A 20,734-nucleotide genomic window follows, 5' to 3' on the forward strand; every position below is an offset into this window, starting at 1 on the left:
TCTGTTTCTTCATCCCTGTCTTCCTTTTAGTCAGCACTGCATATCTGAAGTGTTAAAATAGATTCTCTGTTGGCCTAGCTTCCCCTGGGTTTTTTTTTTTCCTTTCATGTACCCTTCTTGCCATAGCCAGATTAATTTTCCTAAAACACTGTTAGATAGAGCAAGGCTAAAGTCCTTACCTCGTGCCTGATATCCTCAAGTCTGATGTTGTCTCTTATAGTTTGTTTTCCACTCCGTACGTTCCGTCTCTTTGTCAGTCTCCTCACGTACCTCAGTCTACCTTGCATGTATTACTCATAGTCCTGAATTTATCCAAAGGTCATCCTATTCTCTTTCAAGTTCATCTCTCCTATGTGAATTGCTTTTGATCCAACTCAAACTGCTAAATAAGATGTTGGGTGTGATTTTTCCTGTTGTTCTTAAATTATACCAAAGGCCCAAAGCTGAGAACATTAAGTGTGAAGTAGCCCACCTCTAAGTTTCATAAGCCCCTGTTAAGCTAGCTACCTCCCTGAAGGGCTTGCTAAAGAAGCCAGAACCAGGCCTGCTATAATCACCTCTTCGCACTGAGTTGATAGAAGAATAGGACTGAGAGGGAGAGAGTTGGCCTGCATTTGGAGGAGCACAGTGCTCTTGACCAATGTTTTAATACCAACATTAATACATTTCACCTACTGGGAAGTATGGGATCTAGCCAAGATTCTTTAAGGGAATTGCTAACCATGAATAAAGGAGAAGGTGAGAGAGCGGTTATTGGGAAAAAAGAAGTTATTTATTTACACCCCCCAATGAATTGAGGTTTCTAAAAACCCAAGTTCATATACAAAAAAGGAACTTACTGGCTTAATCTTTCAGCAGTTATTTATTGATTGCTTCTTATGTGCCAGGCACTATTCCAGGCACAGAGGATACAGCTTTGAAAAATATTAAGCAAGGTCCCTGCTCTCCAGGAACTTGTAAGGGTCTAGGAGCAGCACTCTGTGCACTGGTTCTAAGCGCAATGCTCAACTCAATGTCATCAGAAGTTGTTTTCTGTATTTTTCAGATTTTTTCCTTTTGTATAGGCCTAATCAATGGGCAGCCTCTTTTGTCTTGAAGGCAACGTGATCACCAGTATAGCATTTCTAATAGGAAGAGAATCTGATTTTCCTAGTCATTCTAGCAGAATGTCAGACTGTCTCAATGACCTGGCTTAGGTTAGGTGCACATCTTTGAACCTTACTGGTAAGGTCTCAGTTATTGGTGAGGTCATCATATTTGTGCAGGTTGGTCACTACAGAGAGGACAAGCAGAGGTTTAAATCCAGTGTGGAGAACACTTACCAAACCTCTGCCCGGTGCACAACTATGTCTGCAGGAGAGGGGGCCTTTTTCTAACTCACACTGAGACACTAGCGTGGTCTTGACCATGTGCTTACCCTGGAACAAATGTCAGATAGCGTATTCTCCACATAAACCAAATGGTCTGGTGGGGGAAAGACAGTTGGGATGCCATTGCCGTAAGACAGAAAGAGGGATGCTGGGCAGGCAAAAACAACAGCTATCTAGTTTGTTCCTTTAAAACATAGCAAAGCAAGGTGGTAGAGTGGAAAATACTTAGACTTGGCATTGGAAAGACTGAGTTCTAGGGGGCGCCTGGGTGGCTCAGTCAGTTAAGGGGGCACCTGGGTGGCTCAGTCAGTTAAGTGTCTGACTTCAGCTCAGGTCATGATCTCACGGTTTGTGGGTTCGAGCCCCACATCAGGCTCTGTGCTGACAGCTCAGAGCCTGGAGCCTGCTTCAGATCTGTGTCTCCCTCTTTCTCTGCCCCTCCCCTGCTTGTATTCTCTCTCTCTCAAAAATAAGTAAACATTAAAAATTTTTTTTTTTGGCAGCGGATCTGACTCCCTGCTGCTGCCACAGGGCGCCTCCTGAAGTGGATCACCTAAGGAGAAGCAAGCTAAGCCTGCCTCTCCTGCCCCTGTGCACCTTGCCTACCCACCCCAGCTAAGATGCCAGATCCCCAGCATCACAAGCCTGGCAGTGTGCAAGTAGCCCAGACAGGCCACCCCACCCCACAGTGAATCCCGCCCCTAGGAGAGGGGAAGAGAAGGCACGCACCAGTCTGACTGTGGCCCCAGTGGTGGGCTGGGGGCAGACATCAGGTCTGACTGCGGCTCTGCCCACCAACTCCAGCTATACACCACAGCACAGGGGAAGTGCCCTGCAGGTCCTCACCACGCCAGGGACTATCCAAAATGACCAAGCGGAAGAATTCCCCTCAGAAGAATCTCCAGGAAATAACAACAGCTAATGAGCTGATCAAAAAGGATTTAAATAATATAACAGAAAGTGAATTTAGAATAATAGTCATAAAATTAATCACTGGGCTTGAAAACAGTATAGCTGACAGCAGAGAATCTCTTGCTACAGAGATCAAGGGACTAAGGAACAGTCATGAGGAGCTGAAAAACGCTTTAAATGAAATGCATAACAAAATGGAAACCACCACAGCTCGGATTGAAGAGGCAGAGGAGAGAATAGGTGAACTAGAAGATAAAGTTATGGAAAAAGAGGAAGCTGAGAAAAAGAGAGATAAAAAAATCCAGGAGTATGAGGGGAAAATTAGAGAACTAAGTGATACACTAAAAAGAAATAATATACGCATAATTGGTATCCCAGAGGAGGAAGAGAGAGGGAAAGGTGCTGAAGGGGTACTTGAAGAAATAATAGCTGAGAACTTCCCTGAAGTGGGGAAGGAAAAAGGCATTGAAATCCAAGAGGCACAGAGAACTCCCTTCAGACGTAACTTGAATCGATCTTCTGCACGACATATCATAGTGAAACTGGCAAAATACAAGGATAAAGAGAAAATTCTGAAAGCAGCAAGGAGTAAACGTGCCCTCACATATAAAGGGAGACCTATAAGACTCGTGACCGATCTCTCTTTTGAAACTTGGCAGGCCAGAAAGAGTTGGCACGAGATTTTCAGTTTGCTAGACAGAAAAAATATGCAGCCGAGAATCCTTTATCCAGCAAGCCTGTCATTTAGAATAGAAGGAGAGATAAAGGTCTTCCCAAACAAACAAAAACTGAAGGAATTTGTCACCACTAAACCAGCCCTCCAAGAGATCCTAAGGGGGACCCTGTGAGACAAAGTACCAGAGACATCACTACAAGCATAAAACATACAGACATCACAATGACTCTAAACCCATATCTTTCTATAATAACACTGAATGTAAATGGATTAAATGCACCAACCAAAAGACATAGGGTATCAGAATGGATAAAAAAACAAGACCCATCTATTTGCTGTCTACAAGAGACTCATTTTAGACCTGAGGACACCTTTAGATTGAGAGTGAGGGGATGGAGAACTAGTTATCATGCTACTGGAAGCCAAAAGAAAGCTGGAGTAGCCATACTTATATCAGACAAACTAGACTTTAAATTAAAGGCTGTAACAAGAGATGAAGAAGGACATTATATAATAGTGACAGGGTCTATCCATCAGGAAGAGCTAACAATTATAAATGTCTATGCGCCGAACACCAGAGCGCCCAAATATATAAAACAATTACTCATAAACACAAGCAACCTTATTGATAAGAATGTGGTAATTGCAGGGGACTTTAACACCCCACTTACAGAAATGGATAGATCATCTAGACACGCGGTCAATAAAGAAACAAGGGCCCTGAATGAGACATTGGATCAGATGGACTTGACAGATCTATTTAGAACTCTGCATCCCAAAGCAACAGAATATACTTTCTTCTCGAGTGCACATGGAACATTCTCCAAGATAGATCATATACTGGGTCACAAAACAGCCCTTCATAAGTTTACAAGAATTGAAATCATACCATGCATACTTTCAGACCACAATGCTATGAAGCTTGAAATCAACCACAGAAAAAAGTCTGGAAAACCTCCAAAAGCATGGAGGTTAAAGAACACCCTACTAACGAATGAGTGGGTCAACCAGGCAATTCGAGAAGAAATTAAAAAATATATGGAAACAAACGAAAATGAAAATACAACAATCCAAACGCTTTGGGACGCAGCGAAGGCAGTCCTGAGAGGAAAATACATTGCAATCCAGGCCTATCTCAAGAAACAAGAAAAATCCCAAATACAAAATCTAACAGCACACCTAAAGGAAATAGAAGCAGAACAGCAAAGGCAGCCTAAACCCAGCAGAAGAAGAGAAATAATAAAGATCAGAGCAGAAATAAACAATATAGAATCTAAAAAAACTGTAGAGCAGATCAACGAAACCAAGAGTTGGTTTTTTGAAAAAATAAACAAAATTGACAAACCTCTAGCCAGGCTTCTCAAAAAGAAACGGGAGATGACCCAAATAGATAAAATCATGAATGAAAATGGAATTATTACAACCAATCCCTCAGAGATACAAACAATTATCAGGGAATACTATGAAAAATTATATGGCAACAAATTGGGCAACCTGGAAGAAATGGACAAATTCCTGAACACCCACACTCTTCCAAAACTCAATCAGGAGGAAATAGAAAGCTTGAACAGACCCATCACCAGCGAAGAAATTGAATCGGTTATCAAAAATCTCCCAACAAATAAGAGTCCAGGACCAGATGGCTTCCCAGGGGAGTTCTACCAGACGTTTAAAGCAGAGATAATACCTATCCTTCTCAAGCTATTCCAAGAAATAGAAAGGGAAGGAAAACTTCCAGACTCATTCTATGAAGCCAGTATTACTTTGATTCCTAAACCAGACAGAGACCCAGTAAAAAAAGAGAACTACAGGCCAATATCCCTGATGAATACGGATGCCAAAATTCTCAATAAGATACTAGCAAATCGAATTCAACGGCATATAAAAAGAATTGTTCACCATGATCAAGTGGGATTCATTCCTGGGATGCAGGGCTGGTTCAACATTCGCAAATCAATCAACGTGATACATCACATTAACAAAAAAAAAGAGAAAAACCATATGATCCTGTCAATCGATGCAGAAAAGGCCTTTGACAAAATCCAGCACCCTTTCTTAATAAAAACCCTTGAGAAAGTCGGGATAGAAGGAACATACCTAAAGATCATAAAAGCCATTTATGAAAAGCCCACAGCTAACATCATCCTCAACGGGGAAAAACTGAGAGCTTTTTCCCTGAGATCAGGAACACGACAGGGATGCCCACTCTCACCGCTGTTGTTCAACATAGTGCTGGAAGTTCTAGCATCAGCAATCAGACAACAAAAGGAAATCAAAGGCATCCAAATTGGCAAAGATGAAGTCAAGCTTTCGCTTTTTGCAGATGACATGATATTATACATGGAAAATCCGATAGACTCCACCAAAAGTCTGCTAGAACTGATACATGAATTCAGCAAAGTTGCAGGATACAAAATCAATGTACAGAAATCAGTTGCATTCTTATACACTAACAATGAAGTAACAGAAAGACAAATAAGGAAACTGATCCCATTCACAATTGCACCAAGAAGCATAAAATACCTAGGAATAAATCTAACCAAAGATGTAAAGGATCTGTATGCTGAAAACTATAGAAAGCTTATGAAGGTAATTGAAGAAGATTTAAAGAAATGGAAAGACATTCCCTGCTCATGGATTGGAAGAATAAATATTGTCAAAATGTCAATACTACCCAAAGCTATCTACACATTCAATGCAATCCCAATCAAAATTGCACCAGCCTTCTTCTCGAAACTAGAACAAGCAATCCTAAAATTCATATGGAACCACAAAAGGCCCCGAATAGCCAAAGTAATTTTGAAGAAGAAGACCAAAGCAGGAGGCATCACAATCCCAGACTTTAGCCTCTACTACAAAGCTGTCATCATCAAGACAGCATGGTATTGGCACAAAAACAGACACATAGACCAATGGAATAGAATAGAAACCCCAGAACTAGACCCACAAACGTATGGCCAACTCATCTTTGACAAAGCAGGAAAGACCATCCAATGGAAAAAAGACAGTCTCTTTAACAAATGGTGCTGGGAGAACTGGACAGCAACATGCAGAAGGTTGAAACTAGACCACTTTCTCACACCATTCACAAAAATAAACTCAAAATGGATCAAGGACCTGAATGTGAGACAGGAAACCATCAAAACCCTAGAGGAGAAAGCAGGAAAAGACCTCTCTGACCTCAGCCGTAGCAATCTCTTACTCGACACATCCCCAAAGGCAAGGGAATTAAAAGCAAAAGTGAATTACTGGGACCTTATGAAGATAAAAAGCTTCTGCACAGCAAAGGAAACAACCAACAAAACGAAAAGGCAACCAACGGAATGGGAAAAGATATTTGCAAATGACATATCGGACAAAGGGCTAGTATCCAAAATCTATAAAGAGCTCACCAAACTCCACACCCGAAAAGCAAATAACCCAGTGAAGAAATGGGCAGAAAACAGGAATAGACACTTCTCTAAAGAAGACATCCGGATGGCTAACAGGCACATGAAAAGATGTTCAACGTCGCTCCTTATCAGGGAAATACAAATCAAAACCACACTCAGATATCACCTCACGCCAGTCAGAGTGGCCAAAATGAACAAATCAGGAGACTATAGATGCTGGAGAGGATGTGGAGAAACAGGAACCCTCTTGCACTGTTGGTGGGAATGCAAATTGGTGCAGCCACTCTGGAAAGCAGTGTGGAGGTTCCTCAGAAAATTAAAAATAGACCTACCCTATGACCCAGCAATAGCACTGCTAGGAATTTATCCAAGGGACACAGGAGTACTGATGCATAGGGGCACTTGTACCCCAATGTTCATAGCAGCACTCTCAACAATAGCCAAATTATGGAAAGAGCCTAAATGTCCATCAACTGATGAATGGATAAAGAAATTGTGGTTTATGTACACTATGGAATACTACATGGCAATGAGAAAAAATGAAATATGGCCTTTTGTAGCAACGTGGATGGAACTGGAGAGTGTGATGCTAAGTGAAATAAGCCATACAGAGAAAGACAGATACCATATGGTTTCACTCTTATGTGGATCCTGAGAAACTTAACAGGAACCCATGGGGGAGGGGAAGGAAAAAAAAAAAAAAGAGGTTAGAGTGGGAGAGAGCCAAAGCATAAGAGACTGTTGAGAACTGAGAGCAAACTGAGGGTTGATGGGGGGTGGGAGGGAGGAGAGGGTGGGTGACGGGTATTGAGGAGGGCACCTTTTGGGATGAGCACTGGGTGTTGTATGGAAACCAATTTGACAATAAATTTCATATATAAATAAAAAAATAAATAAAAAATAAATAAATAAATTTTTTTTTTAAAAAAAGAAGGACTGGGTTCTAATCCTGGTTCTGGAAGCCATGAGACATTGGGCAAATCATTTAAACAGTTCCCACAAAGTTGGTTTCCTTTCTTATGGAGAGAATTATTGTTCTGCCTTCCACAGACTCATTGAAAGGGAAAAAATAGGATAATGTATGAGACTATGGTTTGGAAACTCTTAAGTTTCTTACACTTAGAAAGCATTTTTTTTTTAATTACTGTTGTTGTTGTTGTTGTTGTTGTTGTTGTTGTTGTTGTTGTTGTTATTTATTATATCCTCCCAGTCAGTACCTTGCCCAGTGCCCTTACACATTTTAGGTGCCCAATATGTGTTTTTTAAATGGCTGATCCATGGTATGGAAACTCATATTACTCTGGATTCTTTTCCAAAATGTTATACAAGCAAAATCTTTTGGCAAAATGTTTATTCAACATTAAATTCAACAATTCCACAATTCCAGGAACATATGAAGCAAGCTGTCTTTTTATCTCATTATTCAGGTCATAATTTAAATATTGCTTCCTCAGATAAAACTTCATGGACCATGCTCAGCTGCCCAGTCAGGGCAGGGCCTGCAACGTGTTTCACAACACTGAACACAATGTAGTCCAACAGTTACTTGTGAAACTCTTTGTTTAAGGTCTGTCTTCCTCAACTTGCCGTGAACTCCATTGTGTAGGCACCATAGCTGTATTGTTTGCTGTTGCATCCCAGTGAACATGGTACATGGTAGGAAATTAAGAAATACTAGTTTAATGAATGAGTAAATTTGTGGGATTAAGTGGTAACAAGGTCAAGTGGACTAGGAAACATACATCTAATTCCCCCTTTCTGTTTTCCTAATGTCTTTTTCTAAGCCCTCCAGTGACCAGATCCTCATGACTTCTGGAACTTCTACTAAGTAGAGAAAGACGAGGTAGTTGACAAAGCATGTCCATTTAAAGGCATAATTGATGACTATTTAAAATAAAATCCATTCACTCTGACCTATGTAAGCTACATATCAAAATACAGAGCAAATATATTATAGCAATTTCAAGGCCCTGGTAATCATGAATTTATTCTAGAATAATAGTTCTAAACTTTACACCCATGTAAATCCTGGTATGTAGTGGTATTTTTATCTGCCTCAAAACCATGATAGAGCTAGGCAGTCTATTCCTGGAAGTGTATACATTACTCCCAGCCAGAAATTTGATTAGAGTGGTTTAGAACAGAAAAGGAGACTTTAGAGACAAATTATTCCTTCTTCTTACCCCCTTCCACCCTGAATTTCATTTACATAATGTTGCTCTTAGTACAAATGAAATGAGTCAGCATTAGGGAAGAAAAATTGGAATATGACTTCCACACCAAAGGCAATTATTTTTATTTTGTCAGCTTCAGTGATAAGTGATCTTCTAAGTAATAGAAATTTTTAAAAATAGAAATCATTGTCCAGTTAGGTTACAAATATCTGTTGTGTGCAGGATTTTAGGTTTTTTTAATTGTGGCAAAATATGCATAACATAAAATTTACCACCTTAACATTTTAAGTGTACATCTCAGTAGTGTTAAATACATTCACACTGTTGTGCAACCAATCTCCAAACTCTTTTCATCTTACAAAATTGAAATCCTATATCCATTAAACAATAACTCCCTTTACCCCACTCCCTTTATTCCCTAGCAACAATCATTCTATTTTCTGTATGAACTTGACTACATACCTCACTGAGTTTCCAGAATCATACAGTATTTATCTTTTTGTGACAAGTGCCCCCACCACCCCACCCCCAGTACAGGCCATGCTTATTACTCAAGGGGCTTAGAGTGGAAGACCCTGCTCTTTCATTCTGGTCCCACTCCAACAACCTGGAATGGAGGTGGGAGCCACAATCTTGTTCTGAGATCCTCTGCATCACCCTCCTCTTTTCAAAATTTAATTCCCTTTGAGGGCTGGGTTGGGGTGTAGGCAAAGCAGAGGCCTTTTTACATAGTTGACCTTCCACCTTGTGGTGGGAAGTCTTCTCTCTTCCTACATTGGCATGGTGCATGGTTATCCTGGGGCCATTTTTAGCACCAGGATGATCTTCCAAGGATCCTTAGAGAGGAACATATAGCTCCTCTTGGCCCTTCCAGCTCTCTCTGTCTTCAGACCCTCTATAGGAGGGATGACTTTTACTTGCACATTGGGCTCAAGGCAATTCCCAGTTCCTGTCCCCCCCTTACCCCAACCTCTGAGCTGCTTCTTATGGAACCAGTGATGATGATGACCCCCCCACACACGACAAAGGCTGAGGGGGACTGCAGTGAGGTATCTCTGTCATTTTTTCAGGCATGCCTCATTGCTGATCCTTCTCATACACTGGCCTAGTCTGCTCCAGAAACCTCCAAATATGGTGTAGTCACTGGTCTCTACATTCACATATACCCAAAACTCAAGGGGAGCAAGAGAGGGATACTTATCAGGACCTCCAAGTAACTCTCCTGATATCCTGCTACAGTGATAGCACCAGGAAAATTCTTCAGGTCCCCAGCTGGTAAGTAAGGAACTAGTACTCCTTTCTTGCCTGCCTTTGAAGCCTCCCCCAACTTCCCTCCCCATACTTCCCTCCACCACCTGCTTCGAGTTCCCCCACCTATTCTGGGGATGGGAAGTGGGGGAACTCAAGGCAGGTGGTGGAGGGAAGTATGGGGAGGGAAGAATGTAACATCTCCCCTGGAATTTCCAACCAATCATCTGTCTCTTTTTTTTCTTTCTCTGCCTTCTCCTTCTCCTTCTTTCTCTTCTCCACCTCCTTCTTCCTCTTCCTCTTCCTCTCCTTCTCCCCTCCTCACCCATCTCCCCCTCCTCCCGCTTGCCCCCTCCCCCTTGCCCTCTCTTTCCTCTCCTCCTCCTCTTCCTCTTCCTCTTCTTCTTCTCATCCTCCTCCTCCTTTTTTTCCTCCTCCTCCTCCCTCATTTTCCTCTTCCTCTTCTTCCTCCTTCCCCTCCTCCCCCTCCTCCCCCTTCCCCCCACTCCCCCCCCCCACCCGCTCCTCTCCCAGACCTGAGACTCCAGATGTGAGGCTGGATCCCACAACTCTGAGATCATGACCTGAGCCAAAATCAAGATTCAGACACTGAACCGAGTCACTGAGGTGTCCTGATTTTTTTTTTTTTTTTTTTTTTATATAAAGTGGCTGAGGGAGGTAGGGGGAGCAGGCTGGGAGTTAGAGTTCAGGGTGCAGGGCCTGTTAGGCTACCCCTTTATAACCCCTAGTGGCTTTTGTGGCAGAAACTTCCAGTTGCCCGTGCAATAGCATTCTCCCTTCTTTTTTGAAAAGAAAGAAAGATCCTATATTATTGGAGATGGCCAAGTGCCCAGCTAAAAGAACTACATTTCCCAGGCTCCACTGCAGATGAGGAAGGCTCAAAATATATACGCAGAAGTTGTGCAGCTTTAGTAAAAACCTGATAAAGAGACGTGATTTGGTTTGGAGGTGTGAGCTTTGCTATCTTCCCGTTTGTCCTTCTTCCTTCCTGGAACATAGATATAATGGTGGAGCTCCAGCTATCAAGGGTAGAAGCCACACACCAACACTGGAAAACCCACCCTCAATGAACAACTGTGCAGAATAAATCAGATAGCCAAAGCAATGTGGCTAATATATGACCATAGGACCTGGCACAGAGTAGATATTTAATGAATGGTCCCTGGTGCTAACTGATAAACCTGGGGGAGACCTCAGGAAAGTTGTTATGGCTTTTGACCTGTCCCTTCTTCTCCAGGTTTTTATCAGTCATTGGAAGGGAAAGGGAACTCTGAATCAAATCAAGTTTTGCAACTAGCTTCGTGAATGACTTTGAGAATGTCTGGTAATGTTCAGCGCTTCCTTTTCGTTGTTGGCAAAATGAAAAAGAAAACAAAAAATCCTACCACAAAGCATGAGCATTATCCTGGAATTGCATTTATCTTAATATATTGTCACCCTCTATTGTTGACATGTGATGCTAATTTTCCATTTATGGTAATGACAGAATTTCTCTTTCAGATAATTTCTCTTTCAAATAATTTCTCTTTCAAATACTTAATTGAAATATTAAATAGTGAGTGAAAAACTGTGCAAAAGACTTGAACACATACTTCACAACAAAGGATATCCAGGTGGCCAATAAGTGTAAGAAAAAATGTTAAACATTATTAATCATCATGGAAATATACTCCTTGAAAGATCTACTACATATAAGTTAGAATGATGCAGCATAATCTTTTTGAAAACTAACAATATCAAGTGTTGGTGAGGATATGGAGCAAGTCACATACTATTTGGAGAAATGGAAATTGGTAAAAACACTTTGGAAAAAGTATGACATTATCTACCAAAAGTGAACAGATGCATTCTCCATGACACAGAAATTCTAGTCTTAGGTATATACCCAATTCAGGCATGTGTACACAAAAAGACATGTACAAGAATGTTCAGAGTAGTGTTTTTCATAATCACTCCCAAAATGGAAGCAATCTAAATATCTATTCAATAATACCGTGGATAAACTGGTATAGTTATACAATCGGATACTATGGAAGAATGAAGATAAATGTACTACAGTTACACTCTGCAACTTGGTTGAATTTTCCAAACATAATGTTGATCCAAAGAGACCAGATGCCAAAGAATATGTACTGCAAGATTTCATTTATGTAATGTCCAAAAACAAACATAACTGTGGTGCCTGGCTTCCTGTCAGTAGAGCATGCAACTCTTCATCTTGGGATTGTGAATTTGAGCCTCGTGTTGGGCAGAGAGATAACTTTAAAAAATGAACATAAAAAAGTTATAGATGTTAAGAAGGCCATTAGCTCTGGAAAGGAGAGGTAATAATAATTGATATGGATTCCTGGCAACTGACAATGTTCTCTTTCTTGACTGAGTACTGGTTACATCATGTTTTGTGTACTTTTGCACGTGTATGTTCATTTCCAATAAAAAGATTTAAAATGAAGAGAATTGGCATAAAGAAAAATATTTCTAACTAAGGTAATATATGGAAATGACAAAATTCACAAAGGCTGTATATGAATAAATTATGTTTGAGAATTAAGGGATTGGATGATTCATGTACCTTTTGATTTGAAGACTCAGTGAAGTACTGAATTGGTTGTTTTCTGCTGGGTTGACACAGGCAGTAACTATTGTAACGCTGGTGAATGAAGACAGAGAGAGAGAGAAGGGGAGATAATACTGAGGAGTAGCTAAGAGCATGGGCTTTGTAGTTAAAATGCTTGGTTTGAATTCTTTGTGTGTGTGTGTGTGTGTGTGTGCACTTTTTGCCCAATGTGGGATTTGAACTCATAACCTCATGATCAAGAGTTGCATGCCCTCCAACTGAGCCAGTCAGGCACCCCTGGTTTGGAATTCTTGCATCACCACCTGTTGGATCTGTGACCTTAGGCAAATTACTGGACCTCTCTCTACTCAATTTCCACATCTTTAAAATGGGAATAATGATGGCACCCATTTCCACGCCTCTCTTCTAGCTTCTGATGATGGCTGGCAATCCTTTGCCTTCCTTGGCTTATAGATGCATCACTCAAATCTCTGGCTTCTTCTCTACTTGGTGGTCTTCCTCTGTGTGCCTCTGTTTTCTCTTTTCATATGGGCACTAGTCATATTGGATTAAGGCCCCACCCTAGTGACCTCATCCTAATTGATTATATCTGCAAAGACCCTATTTCCAAATAAAGTTACATCACTGTATCTTGGGTTAGTACTTCAACATATCTTTTTGGGTGACACAATGCATAATATGTAGAAAAACAGAAAAAATAATATAATAAATACCCATATGACTACACCTAGATTCAGTAAATGTTAATATTTTGCCACTTTTTCTTCAGGTATCCTCTAAGATTAAAGTTATTCTCCTGCTGGTTCCTCAAAAAATTAAAAATAGAACTACCCTACGACCCAGCAACTGCACTACTAGGTATTTATCCAAGGGATACAGGTATGCTGTTTCAAAGGGACACATGCACCCCAATGTTTATAACAGTGCTATCAACAATAGTCAACGTATGGAAAGAGCCCAAATGTCCATCGATGGATGAATGGATAAAGAAGATGTGGTATATATATATATATATATATATATATATATATACACACACACATACACACACACACACATACATACATATATATACAGGCACACACACACGTGTATATATATATATACATACATATACAATGTATATATATGTATACATATATATACAGTGTATATATATATGTGTGTACATATATATACAATGTATATATAGGTATATATATATACATATACAATGGAGTATTACTCAGCCATCAAAAAGAATGAAATCTTGCCATTTGCAACTATGTGGATAGAACTAGAGGGTATTATGCTAAGTGAAATTAGTCTGTCAGAGAAAGACAAATACCATATGAGTTCACTCATATGAGGACTTTAAGATACAAAACAGATGAACATAAGGGAAAGGAAGCATAAATAATATAAAAACAGGGAGAGGGACAAAACAGAAGAGACTCATAAATATGGAGAACAAACTGAGGGTTGCTGGAGGGGTTTTGGGAGGGGGGATAGACTAAATGGGTAAGGGGCATTAAGGAATCTACTCCTGAAATCATTGTTGCACTATATGCTAATTAACTTGGATGTAAATTTTAAAAATAAATTTAAAAACTAAAAATAAAGTTATTCTCCTGCCTAAGCACACTACCATTATTGTGCCACTAAAATTAACAATAATTCCCTAATATCAACTAATGAACAGTTGCAGTAGATTGCATTATTGTTCAAAATTATTCACTTTTCCGTTCCTTGTGGGAAGATAATACATCCCTGCCCTGCAATCTTTGCACTTGACTCTGTTGTTATGCTGCTTTAGCAAACATAATGTGAACAGCAAGATGTTCCCCTATGGTGCAAAAGCCTTTTGAATCATTGACTGAGTTTTGGAATAAGAAGACACATAAATCAGAACATCTGCCTGGAGCATAGCAGTAGCCAAGCCAGAAACCTGAGTGACTTGAGCAAGAAATAAATGTTTGTTTGTAAACCACTGAAATCTAGAGCTGTTTTTAACTGCATGTTTTCCCAGTGGATTTAGAACTACCTTTAATATTTTTCAGGCCAGTATACATTCCAGATTTTCACATTGTATTTTGTTTTTATGTTTCTTAAATCCGTTTCATTCTGAAACAGTGTCCTACCTTTTCCCATCCTTCCTTCCTTTCATTTTTTCTTTTTTTTTATTCTTCATGAAATTTATTTTTAAGAAGTCAGGTCAGTAATCTTATATAAGATTCTACATTGTGAATTTGTCTATTTCCTCCTGGTGTGTTTTAACCTGTTCCTCTAAGTGCTTCCTGATCTTGGTTGCAAATTAACATCACCTTGGAATATTATTATACCAGTGTGTCTGTACATCCATACCACAAATGCTACCCATCATGTTCTCTAATGCTCACACAATAACTTTAGAGGGTAGCAAGGGAAGAATTGGTGTCTTCACTTAACAAAGGGGAAATCTGAGAAAAAAAGTAACTTATGTTAGGTCACATAGTCAATGTGTGGCAGAGCCAGGGCATAAATTCATGACATTCACATCCTTCCTTTCTTCATGTTGCCTTCAAACAGTTTGAGAGATTTAGATACAGATGTAGATATATGTTTCTATCTACTCCTGGATGGATATACAAGTAACTAGCAACAGCCATTGTCTGAAGTATAGAGTTTGGAGTCAGTGAGAGACTTCATCATATATTCTTTTATATTATTTGAAAAATTTTCTTGAGGATAAAAAAATACGTACTGAATTCAAAAGAGCTTTATAAATCATAAAGCATCATAAAAAATATTAGGGTTTAATGTTACTATTATCTACCAGCAAAAAGAAATTAAAGGTTGGGTCTTCGTGCAAAAGTTGAGTGAATTAATTTAGTAGGCCCGTGTGTCAGAATAAAATCCTATTTTTCTTTTTAAAATCACCCTTTGGAATATTTGATGACATTGGAAAATGCTCAAGGTTTAAGTGGAAAATACAAAAATCGCATAGGTGTATGATTACAATTTTGTGTGTTCCCTGTGTACAAATACAAATACAAAGAGAAAAGTGACTGGAAGAAACCATTCACAATGCTTTGAAGGGAGAGGGGAAATAGGAAGTATTTTCTTATATTTTCCGGTATATCCCATATTTTCTGCAAGTTAATAAATGCTATTTAGAAAGAAAAAAAAATCACAACTAAACCTTCAAACTTGGTCAGAAAGAAAATTTTTACAAAATCTCACTTCGTGAAAGTGACTTGCTGCATGACGGAGGAGAAAATCTGACAACCGTGTGCAGTACAAAAGGTGCAATGGAACGCTTCTTACACTCCCGGAAGTGGATTAAGAACTACAAGGAGAGGCGAGAGATGAGGACCTCCACTACAGCTAGAGCGGCCACTAAGAGACACAGGAACTTCCGGGGCGAGGCTTTCTTGGTCCTTCCCTCCGCGGGGCGAATGTGGTCCGCATGCAATGTGAAAGTTCGCGACTGCTGGGCCGTCACTTCCGTTACTCTGAGACGGTGCTTGAAATTGGGGGCGGCCATGGCAAAGAGCAAGTTCGAGTACGTGCGGAACTTCGAGGCTGACGACACCTGCCTGGCCCACTGTTGGGTGGTGGTGCGGCTGGACGGCAGGAATTTCCATCGGTGAGTGAGTTTGGTTTGAGGCAGCAAGGTGCCCCAGGGCTTCCGGGGAATGGAACGCCAATTGTGGCGGCAGCTCTTGGTTACCGGGTAACGCGACAGCCAATGAGCGCGTGGCATTGAGCCTCACCCTACGCGCTAGCTACCAGGTGCTTGAAGGCGCGGTCTGAGTAGTTAAACTGAGGCCGAGTGCTCTTGTGATGAGCAGCTGGCCTGCGGCGCCCTTGAGCTAAGACCTGTTAGCAAGGCCCTGGTGGAAAAAGTCAGTCCCCCAGTGCAGCATTTCAGCTCTTCAGCCAGTTGCCCGGCTATTTAGTTAGTTCTATTTGAAGGCAGACTGCTTAGAGACCTTTTTAGATCTTGCTGTGGGCAATACTTTATAGTATGTTCTTTGATTATCAGTAACTAGCCATACGCGGGAGGAAAAATAAAAAAGAAATGTAACAGAAAGATGGGAATTTAATTCTTAAAAGTATTATTTTAATAATGGTTCTTATCACTTGTTGAGCATTTCCAAGGAGCCAGGCATAGTTATATTTGTTACCTCCCTCTAATCTTCACAACAGTCCTGTGAAGTAAGTATACTTTATCTCCGTTTCGCAGAACAGGGAATGGAGACTTAGCAATTATGCCCCTTTTTCTCAGTTGGTCAGGGCGAGAATAAAGTAGACTTCTTAAATAAGTCAGGTTGTAAGCTCTCTTCCATTCATGCCCTTTTCCCTCTATAAAGGTTTGCTGAGAAACACAACTTTGCAAAACCTAATGACAGCCGTGCTCTCCACCTGATGACCAAATGTGCCCAGACTGTAATGACAGAACTGGAGGATATTGTGATTGCGTATGGACAGAGTGATGAGTACAGCTTTGTGTTCAAGCGGAAAAGCAATTGGTTTAAAAGAAGAGCCAGGTAATTCCATGTCCTAGCTCTTGAGAATATTTCCTGTCAGCATTTGGTTTTTGCCTTTTTTAATTGGTGCCTTACAGACTGCAGATGGAATAAGCCAACTGCAGAATGTATATTTCCTGTTTAGACTGTTGTACTTTTATCTTTTTTTTTTAATTTTTTTTTTTTTAACGTTTATTTATTTTTGAGACAGAGAGAGACAGAGCATGAACGGGGGAGGGTCAGAGAGAGAGGGAGACACAGAATCGGAAGCAGGCTCCAGGCTCTGAGCCATCAGCCCAGAGCCCGACGCGGGGCTCGAACTCACGGACCGCGAGATCGTGACCAGAGCTGAGGTCGGACGCTTAACCGACTGAGCCACCCAGGCGCCCCTGTACTTTTATCTTTTATGTGAGCATTACATAAACCTCTTTATCTGATTCTTTCTGCTTCATTCCTCATCACCTTAGCTTCTACATAGATCTGGCACTGAACATTAAGACTAGAAACAGACACCGTTAGAATATAATAATATTAATAATTTAATTCCTAGGTTGGCTTTAGCCAAGAACAGCCTATATGTGCTTTACAATATTGCTTAAATTTTTAATTAAGAAGGATCTCAAAATAGACAAATTTTGATATTTCATTTGGCAATATATCGAAACTGTCAGAGAAAACAAAGCATATAATGAATTGCCTTTTTTAAAACAATGGTTCTCTTCCTTCCAAGGCTAAAAACACACACACACACACAAAAACCCTCTTTAACCATAAATTCACATAACATCCTACATACAAAAATTCAGTATTAGTAAGTTACTTATTGGACTGGAAAGAGAGGCGGGCTGCTTAGTTTTTCTTGGCCCAGCACATTTTATCTCTTGGCTTGCTGGACACTTTGTATAATCACTCTGTTGCACACACAGGCTCTATCATGGTTTTGAATTAATATCATGTATTTTCTTTTTTCTTGCTCCACCCAATGTGCCTTACTTCTGCAAGTAAGTTCATGACCCATGTGGCTTCCCAGTTTGCCTCCAGCTATGTGTTTTATTGGCGAGATTACTTTGAGGACCAGCCCCTTCTGTATCCCCCAGGCTTTGATGGAAGAGTCATAGTGTATCCTAACAACCAGACCTTAAAGGACTACCTCAGTTGGCGGCAAGCAGATTGTAAGTGAAACCAAATAAACAGATGTAGTTAAACCACCAGTTCCATATATTAGAGGTGGTGATTTGATACAGGTTTGGCACATGTGTATTTTGTTTAAATGCAGTATTTTGTATTTTTTAATTAGTTGAAAACAATTGAAAAATTGGGAGATTCATGTAAATGTTCCCGATTTCCAGTTTTTTTGGGAAAAATCAGGAGACCTGGTAATACTAGGTCTACATTCCCACTTAGTATTAGATATTACCTATGCAGTGACTTCTGCCTTTATATATATATATATACACACACACACACACACACACACACACACACACACAGAAGCCAATGTGCCATAAACTGTACCATTCTCTCTTGTTCCCCATGGGTCACCTACTCTGCTTTATGCATTTATGTTCATGGTGGCCTCAGTGGGTGTTTGAATTGTGACTCCTGCCTTACACAACTATGATGACATGTTTGTGAGACTTACTTATTTGGTGTATCTTGATTTTCCCAGAAAAACTGGAAAAGAGCTAGGATTAATCCAAAATAACTTTGAAAGTATTCCTAAGTTTAATGTGTAAGTTAACCAGTTTATACACAGCATAAGTGAAATGAGAGAATAAAACTTCTAGGTAATAAGTTTGTTTATACTTGACCACTTCCCCCCCATCTTCCCAGTGTATGGTTCTGGGTAAATCACTAAATGTCTCCGAGATCTCTCTCCTTTCAAGGAGAGAGGTGGAGTTCTTTTTTTTTTTTTTTTTTTAATTTTTTTTTTTTTTTTTATTTTTTGAGACAGAGAGGGGGAGAGAGAGTTGGGGGGGGGGGAGAGAGAGAAAGGGAGACACAGAATCTGAAGCAGGCTCCAGTCTCCAAGCTGTCAACACAGAGCCCAATGTGGGGCTCGAATTCACAAGCTGTGAGATCCTGACCTGAGCCGAAGTCAGACGCTTAACTGACTGAATCACGCAGGCGCCCCAGAGAGGTGGAGTTCTAATGTTCTTCGAAACATGAGTATTGCATAAAGATCATATCTGTATAAACAGTGCTACTCTTTTCTCCTCACAGGTCACGTCAATAATCTTTATAATACAGTTTTCTGGGCACTTGTACAACAGTCTGGACTAACACCAGTACAAGCCCAAGAGAGATTACAGGTATAAGGTCTTAACTGCATTAATACTCACCTGGGGTTGGTTTTCTGTACACTCTCCCATGCCATTTTGTATTCTTTTAAAGCTCTCTACTGCTTTGGTTTGAAAGGATATAAAGATCTTACTAGTAGCAGCTCTGCTACCTGCTTATTCTGTGACCCCAGATGAGTTACTGCTTCTCCCTGAGTCTTAGTGTCCTCAGCTAGAAAATGGAATTGGTGACACTGGCTCTACATTCCCACGTGGTAGGGCGTGGCTGGGGCTGCATATTGGTTGCCTTCTTTAGACAGGGCACATGCTCTTTTTCATCAGTCCCACTTGGCATCTTTATCATTGTCATTCCCTGCTGGGTGCGTGTATTGTTAAGAGTATAGGCTTTGGAAGTCAAATAATTGTACTCGGGGACTTCTATTTAATTTTATCCCCTCTGCCTTAGTTCTTTATAGGTAAGATGTAAGAAGTAACAGTTCCCACTGCATAGGTTTATTGTGAGAATTAAATGGCATAAAGCACATAAACCATAATAAACACTGGCGTTCATCATTAGATGACCAGTGCTACTTATGGGATGACTAACTGAAATGAGGTGATGTGTTGTTATGGCTCTTAATATAATGCCTGGCACATTATAATTACACAATACATGTTTGTCATTAATAGTAATGGTGAAGATTTAGAGATAGCAATAATAATTGGCATATTGGTAGATCTATCCCGAGTTTGGAAGAGCTGAGTTTAGATTTTGATTCTTATAAGAATAAAAGCAGCTTTTGGCCTTAGGCAATTTATATAATCTTTCTAAGCTTCAGAGTTCTCTCTAAAATGGAGATGGTAATGAGGGTCAAATAAGATAACATACATTACGTAGTACAGAATAGTACTCTTTCCTGTCACCCCATCCCAGTTGTGACTTTTGAAGCCAGTTGTTTGCTACAGAAGACAGTTTTATGAATTTAGACATCTAAATAAGATTTAAACTGCTCTTACAATTGAAATTCATTAGTATCTATAAGATATTTGGTAAAACCCTTCCACTTTTTTGTTTGTGGAAATTTAGATAGAGGGTGGAATGGATAGGTAGGGTGAGGGCAGAGAGCAGACATAAAAATCTTTTTATATCTTTTTTTTATTTTCTCAGGGAACTCTTGCAGCAGACAAGAATGAGATTTTGTTTTCTGAATTCAACATCAACTACAATAATGAGCCACTGATGTATAGGAAAGGGACTGTGTTGATATGGCAGAAGGTAATGCTGTTGTGTCCAAATTAAAATGGAGGTCAGAAAGAAGAGAGCCTGTGCCCATCCCAAACTTTGTGTCCCTTACCACATGTATAAAGATGTGACTCCATTGATTAACATGAATTAGATCTTTTTTAAATGAGATACTATACATTATTTTGGATGCTTTTTTTGTCAGTGCTACTAATTTTGTCAGTTTGTTAGTGATCTTTGTTGTCTGGAATTTCTCTTTATAAGCAGAATCACAGATTTTAGAATTAGTTCATTTATTTTCCTGTGTCATAAGCTCTCCAAATCAAACAAAACCCCATAACAGAGTACACT

The 20,734-nt window shown here is 40.0% G+C and overlaps 1 protein-coding gene across 6 annotated transcripts in view; it reads left to right on the forward strand.

The window, feature by feature from the left end:
* Positions 1-20,734, forward strand: part of THG1L (tRNA-histidine guanylyltransferase 1 like) — a 35,453-nt gene that overhangs the window by 12,546 nt on the left and 2,173 nt on the right. The window contains exons 1-5 of one of the 6 annotated variants that reach the window (XM_040443316.1): positions 15,541-15,978; positions 16,706-16,882; positions 17,864-18,033; positions 19,085-19,173; positions 20,309-20,416. In XM_040443316.1, the coding sequence (XP_040299250.1) occupies positions 15,641-15,978; positions 16,706-16,882; positions 17,864-18,033; positions 19,085-19,173; positions 20,309-20,416 (882 nt within the window). In that variant the 5' untranslated portion in view covers positions 15,541-15,640. Of the gene's footprint in view, positions 1-15,534; positions 15,979-16,222; positions 16,551-16,705; positions 16,883-17,863; positions 18,034-19,084; positions 19,174-20,308; positions 20,417-20,734 lie in introns of those variants that run through there. The other 5 variants (XM_040443339.1, XM_040443331.1, XM_040443323.1 and 2 more) reach the window with 5 other exon arrangements.

Source organism: Herpailurus yagouaroundi, unplaced genomic scaffold, assembly GCF_014898765.1.
Source record: "Herpailurus yagouaroundi ecotype Mexico unplaced genomic scaffold, PumYag 29, whole genome shotgun sequence".
Taxonomy (NCBI): domain Eukaryota; kingdom Metazoa; phylum Chordata; class Mammalia; order Carnivora; family Felidae; genus Herpailurus; species Herpailurus yagouaroundi.